We start from the raw sequence: 9,729 nt of genomic DNA, 5'->3' as shown, positions 1-9,729 counted from the left end.
TTCAGGGACCGGCAGTGGTGACACAGGTAAGTGTGTGAGGGGAGGGGGACAGGGAACACAAAAAGGTACTGGCCGTTTTTTATCTCAATGTAGATAATGCATTAAGGTAAAAAAACACCAGCTTTTAATACTACTTTAAAGTGTATGTAAAGCCATAACTTTTAGCTTTCGATAGCATAAGGGGGTTAAAGGAGGGGTATTGGGACAGTAAAATGTAGTCTTCCTAATGCTTGGAGCCAGGTGTCACATGCAAGCTCTATAGATCGAGAGCTAAAGGGGGTTATGTAACTGCTGATCGCTCAGCTCACGGTCTTCTCCATGCAGAGAGCGGTGACTCTGACACCGCTCCCTGCAGGGGTTCCCCCTCCCTGTTTCTGCAGTGCTCACTGGAGGGGCAGACAAGGGAGGGGGCAGGCACAGCTGGCTCTGGCGAGGCAGAGTCAGCTGTCAATCAGGAACGGGATGGATCCCGACAACATTGTCAGCATTTGGTGTGCCGTAGCCTGTTAGATGCTGACTTTGCGTCACAGGAGTACATGCACAAATGTACTCCTCCAAAAGAGGACAAAAGCAGAAAGAAAAAGGGTTTGGCTTTAGTTCTCTTTTTAACCCTCCGTCAGTTCTTTTTTTTTTTTTTTGCTGTCTCCTGTTGGGGAGATCTCCTTTCACTTCCTGTCCTGGAAATAAGACACAAAGTAAGAGGAAGAAACTCCACAGTGAAGGGTATTGTCCTCTTAGCCAGTTGGTACTGGAACAGGTATCCCTGTTTGAAAATGTATCTGTTTTTTGGTGAGAAATTGAAAATGAAGGGTTTCTGTCACACTGACAATGTTTGAAAGGAAAAATAAAGAGGGTCAAGCTACCCAGCAGAGACACTGACAGCTATAAAAACTTGACAAAGGGTCTAACCTCTCACCACTCTATCCGAAACTTTAAAAAAAATGCTTTATATGCACTTTATAAAGTATATAAGAAGGTATAAAATTGCAATAGACATTTGGTATGTGGAATGGGTTGTGGTTTAATGTTGTTTTTTTTTTGGGGGGGGGGGTTTGGAGGAGCTTTTCAACCTGATGGATTTCTTTTTTCATGTATAGCCCAAATGTTGGCAAGTTCAGTTTTTTTAATTAGCGTTTGGAAGGGTTAGAATCTCTGCCAAATTTATATTCCTATATGTGCCCTTTTGAGGCAATTTTCCTTTACTTCTTATCACTCTGACGCTTGATCAGCTCTCTCCATTGCAAGCACAAGCAGCTACAATAACAGTATTTTTAAGCAGAGTAAAAAGGATTGAACTCATGTCAGGTATTTATTGCTGCCCTTGATCCCATTTTCCCCCACTACTTGTCCCAGTCACACTTTGTGTTTCAGACTGTGACAGGGTGCCAAAGGCTCAAGACATGAGAAGAAATCTCCCCATCTGTGACTCGCACAGTAATTTAAATACGATAAATCTAAACAGAGGTTGTAACAATTTTCCCATTCATCTACAACTGTGGTAAACTCTGTGGTTAGATGTGGCTTTTAAAACTGTAAGATTATTGGAAACCTTGAGTACAACCAAAGTAAGCAAACTATTTTTATTTGTAGAACCAAAAATCACCCTCGTGTACATGAATTGGCCCAGTTTGGCAACAGTTTACAGCGATTGGCTAGCAACACAACCAAACTCAATGCTACTGTATTTGTGCACCTCTCACAACAGCTTGAAGCTGTATATGTGTGGCTTACTACTTCTAAGGGAAGGATTGGCTGTGTTGTGCAGAGATTTCCTAACAAGATGGAAATTCTGTTTGCAAAAACGATTGTTGACATCTGAAGTGGACTTTTTAATTGCCTGACCATCGTCCAGGCATTGAATCATAGGAAAATAAGGATGTTCACCAGCACACCATCAGATACTGATAATCTTGTCCTTTTATACTCATAAATTAACAGCTGTCACGTGCCCAAGGTGTGCTGGTGAAGATCCTTGGTTTCCTATGTTTGTATGGTGGCACCATCCACCAATTTACAACTTTGGCTACAATACAGCTTCTCCAAGCATTGAATCGGGCCATTTAAAGCCAGCCAAACAAAATCCTGCATAGTGAGGACCTTGTATTTCATAAATCGGTCAAATATAAGGAGTAAACCATAGTGGTCATTAAAATGAAAGTTGCCTAGTCCATCCGTTTGCTATTCTGAGGTGTCTGACTATATCCGAAAATAGCTGAAGAACTAGTAAACACAATGTTCAGTTACTTTATTGTTATGTAATCGTCATGCATGCTTCTTGCAGGAAAGAAGATCTTATCCGAGGCGTGGAGGAGGACATTGAACGTGAGAAGCGAGCAGCCGAAAACATTATAAAAAATATGTCAGAGGAGAAACAGGCTGTTTACTTTTCCACAAAAGCAAAGAATGAGCAACTTCTAAAGGTGCAGTTTCTACATTAAAAACAATGATTTATTTGACAGGATACATTATTGTTAGAATTGATCCTCAGCTGGCCATAACAAATCCACTGTGCAATCTTGCAAAATGTGTACAAATCATCTTAAAGTTATAATGTAGGGAAGTTGTATTGAAGTGAGATTGGGGGGTCTATTTATTAACAATTCACAATGCAATTTGCCCTGTTAATGTTCGTTCTGTACAAATGGAGGGAAAACAAACTTTCTTTGTTTATTTTCTTTTCAGGTCAAATGTAATATCTGGAAAATACCACACTATGGCCACTAGGTAAATCTGCGGTGCACAGGACATAAATACTTATTTCCTGTGCTCCATCTAGTGGCCATAATGCAGTACTTTCCAAAACTTTTATTTGACCTGAAAAGAAGATATACAAAGAGATTTGCAGGTTATATGGCCCTGCAATTTGTTTATAATTAGATCCCTGTGTTTATGACCACCTAGCTCTAATGAAGTCTTTCTAATCTTTCCAATCATTGTTTCAACTGCTTCATCCAATATTTATCCTTTCATTATATATATATTATTTACCTACTCATGTCAACATTTGGCTACAGTTATGCAGATCTGGTTGTTTATTTTACAGTTTTTAAAATTCATTTACCTATGTGCTTCCCTGGCTTAACTTAAACTTGTTAATTTAAGCTGCTGTACTTATTATTTTTCAGTACTGAAATTGTATTGTTAATTGTAATGTCTTCCTTATATTTTAAAGCGCTGCGTAAACTGTTTGCACTATATACATCCTGTATAATAATAATAATTATTATTATTATTATTATCAGTGAAGATAATGAATACAAGCTGTGTGTGTATCCCAGCTTTTTTAATAATTGCTAACTATGTGCAAAAAGTATTTAAACCATCAAACAACAATTGTCACAAATTATACACTGAAACTGTAACAATCAAAATCCCCTCTAGTTATATATACAGTACAAGTACAATATCAAAGTGTGCATGTTATAAAAAATGATTACTCTCTGTAAAAATCCATCATCTTCTGAAATAGTGTCCTAAAAAAGAAAGTGCCCAGTGCAAAATGTTCTTAAACAATTTTCAATTACTCCTCCATGTTTTTCACTGTTTTGCACATAGGTAGCACTTGTTTAAAGTAGTATTAAACTCTCAAACTTTTTTCAATAATGAATCCAGATCAAACAAATATACATTGCCCAGCAAAGTATTTCTTCACATTTTTGCCCAAGGACTTACAGTTATTGAAGGGAATTGATCAAAACTGGAGCAGACAAAATCTGGAGCAGCTGTGCATGGCAAACATACAGCTTCTCTCTTTCATTTTCAAATCTTAACTGAACAAACTGAAGAGAGAAGCTGATTGGTTGCCATGCACAGTGGCTCCAGATTGTTTCTGCTCCAGTTTTGATAAATTCCTCCCATTATATTTCAAAACTGCTCCAACTCTCTCAGCTCCAGTTCCCTGAACTTCCTGTCCAGTACAAGATCATAAGGGACAGTGCAGTCTCCAGCAGCTGTCCATCTACTAGTTTGGGGAAGAGAGAAGGACGTGGGAGCAGTAAGGAGGGGAGTATCTTACCTTGCTGTGTCTTTGTGTTTATCTAAACACACAGTTTACTAGCACACACAAGGGTGGCTTCATAGGGACCGGAAAGGGAAAGGAGCCACCCTAAAATAGGATATCAGGACCAGTGCTCAGGGGACCAGCTGCAGGAAACTAAAACATTTAAACATCAAGGAGCGCAGCATCCATTCTAAGTGATTTATTCAGCATTTCCTTAAACGACTTTTGACTTTAATATCACTTTAATTTGAAAACACTAGACGTGCTGGGCTACACACTCACAGCTATTGTTTTCTTTTAAAACCTGCTAGGGGACATTTTTAAAATTTTTGTAAAAAATAGCCTGGAGTTGGACTTTAACAGATTGTATTTGAATATAGTAATCAGCTTATTCCATACACAAAAGATCATAACAGCCCCGTTGTAAATGAAAAGAGATTTCAGTATTTTGCCCAGAATAAATGTAATCATGCAGTAGTCACATCAATAGGTTTGTGTTGTTTTAGCAATACATTATGTTATTTTTGTATCCAAGTTGCTGTCTCAGAAGCATCCATTTGCAGAAAAACAGATTCAGCAAAATGTAGCTTAAAAGTAACCACAGATTTACTGTCTACTCTCAGAAAAGGCGATACAAATCAATGCCTGCTTGATCATATTGTTTATATGAGGGTTATTTATTTTTTAACATTTTATATCATCAGACCGAGAGGTTTTTGTAGCTGATATGGAAAATTTTATTTTATTTGTTCTCTGTAGGAGTTAGAGATTCAACAGGAAGAACTTGACTCATTGGCTGAAAAGGAGGCGGCTTTGGAGGCTGTAAGTATTGAATTGGAAGGAAATGCCTTTTGAAAGCAAATTATTTTATTTATGGAGATCTTTTCACTAGAGGGCACTCCTGTACCCATTTGTACAAACATAAAACGTTCATTTAAGCATAGTTGCAGGGCTGGACATAATGGTGGCTGTGTTTAATGAAAAAGATTCAGTGCAGGAAACCAGTTTGTCCAGACTTCCACTTTACTAAGCTTTATTGACTGTTAATTTAGCCAAATTCAGTATAATTTTTTATACGTATACAGTTTTAAGAGATGTGTAACGTGTGGCACAAGTGTCATTTGTATGTCTATGTACTTTTATATTCAATTTAATTTTTTATTTTTTTTACACATAACCTTATTGTTATCACATAGGAGGATAACAAGCTCCCTATGCAATAGCACAGAGGAAGTGACTGGTCCTTCTAATGGAGACATCAGGCGTGTATTAGACTCTTGATGTCACCTATGGAACGCACATAAGCTGATGAAGCACAGATCATGCTTCACCAGCTTATTCTCTGGCCACTGCAGCTGGAGAAATTACAGCCTGAACCTGGAAGTGACAAAATTCTTGTTGCTTCCAAGTTCAGTAACTGGAGGGGAAATCAACCAATGGAAGTTTGCTGATCACCCTCCAGCAGCTGCTATGCTGGTCTTGGGCCCACACGAGGGGCAGCGAAGTTTAGGATAGCCATCAGGGGGCAGGGAGGCACCCTTTTCAGAACCATACAAGTAAGCTCTGGTATGTGAATGCAAAAAATGGTAACAAGATCACAGTTGCTGCAGCAGCTGTGATCTTGGTATTACCCACATTAGTATAGGACGTATATATACGTATGACCTTGTATTTCTACTTTTGCAGTCACATTTGAGAAGACTCCACTATATGTTTTTTCTAATGTGTTTCCATTTACACAGCATACCTAAAAATATTTTTTTTCTTACCTTTTAAGATTTTTGTTTGGCGGAGGCCTTTGTGAAGACTGCAAGCTGCTCTGAACAGTTTGAAAGGGAGTCTTTCCCCATAGAAATGAAGAAAATAGGTCACCAGCACTCCATAAGTTAAAATTTTCCCCATAGAAAGACCAGGGACACACTGAATTTCCTCTCATTGACATACAATGCTTCTAGATCTCAAACCCTTTGTTAGGACAGACAATGTTCAAATGTTATTTAGAGCTGATAATAAGATCTGCCAGCACAGTATAGACAGAATTAATTATGGTAAACACTAAATCCACACATTGCTTCTTAATATTAAATAGGGGGAAGCTAGGAAGGATTTTTAAGCAAGTACAAATACATAATGCTAACCAGATTTTAAAAAAAGCTCTGCGATATTGTAGGTACTTTCAGGTGTCTTTGTTTCTTCAGCTTTCTTCTTAAGAGGCGAAAACAGGAGTTTTGAAACCCAGAGTGCTCTGGTAGGCTAAGTTTGACTAATTGAATGGTTAAGAAGCTTGGCTCTGCCCTCTCCCACTTGCTATTGGCCCATTAGTGTAATGGATGGCCCCTAGTGAGGCATTAAAAGGTTTGGCACCATTATTTCGCTATTGAGTTGGTTGAAATTTGCTTACTATAGCAGGTTTCATCATTTTAAGCTGACACACTGGCACCAGGTGCTGCTGCTGTGTACTAGTGGAGCTTTACTAGCTTTTATCTGACTTCAGGTATGCTCTAATAATTTAGCCTTTCAGCATAGTTGATATTTGGGCGTTTTTGAGAGGTTGCTTTAAATTTTTTTTCTTCTAGCTGCATTTAGGTGCAGTTTCCTACGGAAGAGCCCTGGGGCCATGCTAAAAAAAATGAAACATAATTCTGTGTTTAAAAGTCAAAATGATGTGTTTGAAAGTCATAATTCTGTGTTTAAATGTCAGAATCCTGTGTTTGGAAGCAAAAATTCTGAGTTTCAAACTCAGAATTTTAAAAACAGAATTCTGAGATTAAAAGTCAGAATTCATACTTTTAATCTCAGATTCTGACTTTTAAACTCAGAATTCTGACTTTTAAACACAGAATTATGTTTCATATTTTTTTTAGCATGGCCCCAGGGCTCTTCCGTAGTTTCCACATGTATTCATGGTAGTGCATATACAACAGTTAAAAAACACACTGCAAGAAATGAAAAAGATTCCTTGAGGTTGACATTGAATGGAAAACAATGATCTTATTTAGCCTACCTAGCTGTCTAAAGTAAGTAAAACAAGTAAAAATGTTGTGTAGATAGCCTGGCACCGTCCATCTCATCCAGTGAGTCACCTTGGCATGCCAAGCTGTCAACGCAGTTCACATCCTGCAAACTTCCTCTGTTGCTCGTGTGATGTCAGCTATCTCCCTCTTCCCCACCAGTGGGCTGTAGTGTGTGTATGAAGCCTCACAAAACTTTAGAGTGTGTAAAAGGGAGGAATGGTAATCTCTGTGCAGTCTGCACAAATAATACTGCTACAGACTAAACAACATAGAGAATTACAAGGAATGTCTGGGTCAGACAGTGAAGGTAGCATCTTCAGCTTATTATATAAATCTTACACTGAAGTGTTGTCATAATGTATTATCTGCTGTACCTGGCTGTATTGTCTGGGGGGAAATTTTAGTTATAAAATGACTGCAAGTAAATATTTTAGCTAGTAAAACAATTCCCAATTTTGTAATTTAGCTGTGTATTCAGCAATGTAATGCAATTCTGCTATAAGTTTAGATTCATATCTTATTGCTCATGTGTATGGTGGTGATATCCAGTGCTTGGCAAGCTTGTCCTAAAGGAGGAGCCAGCTTTAATAGCTGGAGGCCAGAAAATTAAAGTGATGCTTAACTCAGGACTTAAATCGTAAGAATACATTCAAGTACCTTAAACTGTTAACAAAAATGTATCTTATTTGTGTATCGCTCGGCTGTAGATCCTCAAATCATCTCTGAATTGGTGCCGACACTGTCCTTCCTTCTGCAGGGTGGCTACTTTTGTTCCCCATGGTCCCTGTGTGTGTTGTAAAGTAGCCACCGCTTCAAGCTCACTCCTGTGATGGACTACAATCTCACAATTAGTCTACTAATTTATATTGAGATTGTAGTCCATCACAGGAGTGAGCTTGGAGCCGGGGACTACTTTATAACACACACAGGGATCATGGGGAACAAAAGTAGTCACCCTCCAGAAGGAAGGACAGTGTCTGCACCAATTCAGATATGATTTGAGGATCTACAGCCGAGTGATATACAAATAAGATACATTTTTGTTAATAATTAAGGTACTTGAATGCATTTTTAAGATTTAACTCCTGAGTCTAGTGTCACTTTAATGAGTGGAGAAACAAAGTTTTTTTAGATGATATTTTCTAGATTAAATGGGAATACCTTGGTTGACATTCTCTGGGATTAATGGTGATTTTAATGGTGCTCACTCTGTGACTGTAGCGGTAGTAAGGTGGTATGCATTCCCTGACTTCAGTGAAATTAATGTGGTGGCCACTTTATAAAGTGACCACCATATTAACTTCACTGAAGTCAGGGAATGCATACCACCTTACTACCACTACAGTCAAGGAGTGAGCACCATAGAGCGCTATAGTGGTGTATGTGTGGCCTGCCCTTGAGTTTAGTGTTCATCATTTTCTTCACCCAGTGGTTGTCAGTCTGTATAACCAGTAATGGTCACTGCCTGTGTTCACTGGTGGTCAGTTTCTATCTCCATTATAACGTGTGCCTGTGTCAGTCAGTGATAGCCAGTCTTGGTGGTCAGTGGTCACCAGTCTTTGCATCTACTGGCCAAAGGCAACACTAGATGCAGGGAGTGGCTTTGTCCTGCCCTTCTAATATAGAAGATTGGTCTCCTCCTTAGACAAAAACAGGGTTCTCTGACCAGTATATTTTTCTATCACATGTTATCACGTCTCACTTTATGGATTTATTTAAAGGAGAACTATGGGGTCAGTGTTTTTCCCCATAGTTCTCCTTGGGGTAACGGGAGGACACAAACTAGCGTCCTCCCGTTACCCTAAGCTCAGTATACCGCGAGCTACAGCTCGCAGTATACTGAGACGCCGCAGCAAGGAGCGGATCCCGGCATCGATGTCGAGATCCGCCCAGCTGCGTGAGTGACAGCTGGCTCTGCCTACCTAGAGGCAGAGCCAGCTGTACCCGCCCCCTCCCCCGTCCGTTCCGCCAGTCAGCGCTGGCAGATCGGAGCGGGGAGAGGGGAATCCAGCCCCTCCCCCTGTCACGGCAGAGAGCCGTGACAGGATCGAGAGGTGAGTGAACCCGGTATGTTTTCCCTCACCTCCCGATCTACTGAGCCGACCTGTGACAGTCTCATTGTCACAGGTCGGCTTAGAACTATGAGGTGAGTGGAAATCACTCATCTCATAGTTCTCCTTTAATGCTGTCAAGCCGAGTGATTATGTTTATGTCGTGCTATTTTGTATACAAAGTTCTGAGATGCTCTGTTTTGTAATAACACATGCCTGAAGCCATTGTGTTCCCTTCATATCATATGTCTACTTTCATTTTCTAACTCGCCTTTTAGAGTGCATCTTTATCATGGTCACCATAATTTATTAAGACATATTAAAACCTACATGGGGTAACTCACTTTTTTTGTTTTTCTCTAGGAAATTGCACATTCCCATATTAAACAGGAGGCGGTACTGCTTTATGAGAAGCTGCACAATTTGGAGGCTCGTCGGGACCAAGCTATTGCAGAAGACAAGGGCATGGGAACTCCACAAGAAGAGAGGGAGAAATTATTAAAACAGGTACTTTTAAGTAGCTAGGCTAATGTAATCGAGTCACAAAACACAATTTATGAAATGCTGCTAAAATCAATAATGATGACATGGAGCTGTAAGCTAGACTGACTTGTTATTAATCATCAAGCAACAACTTTATTAGATTATGGTTCAGAACATTCAA

At 39.4% G+C, this 9,729-nt stretch overlaps 1 protein-coding gene across 1 annotated transcript in view; it reads left to right on the top strand.

Annotated features, from left to right (window-relative positions):
* The window catches only part of IFT74 (intraflagellar transport 74), a 97,480-nt gene that overhangs the window by 49,301 nt on the left and 38,450 nt on the right, over positions 1-9,729 (top strand). Inside the window, exons 9-11 of the mRNA XM_018556538.1 lie at positions 2,282-2,420; positions 4,760-4,822; positions 9,429-9,572. Of these exons, the coding sequence (XP_018412040.1) occupies positions 2,282-2,420; positions 4,760-4,822; positions 9,429-9,572 (346 nt within the window). The remainder of the gene's footprint in view (positions 1-2,281; positions 2,421-4,759; positions 4,823-9,428; positions 9,573-9,729) is intronic.

Source organism: Nanorana parkeri, unplaced genomic scaffold (assembly GCF_000935625.1).
Source record: "Nanorana parkeri isolate BGI_ZX_2015 unplaced genomic scaffold, ASM93562v1 scaffold241, whole genome shotgun sequence".
Taxonomy (NCBI): domain Eukaryota; kingdom Metazoa; phylum Chordata; class Amphibia; order Anura; family Dicroglossidae; genus Nanorana; species Nanorana parkeri.
The sequence above is the reverse complement of the archived record's forward strand: the minus strand, read 5'-3'. Positions and strand labels throughout refer to the sequence as shown.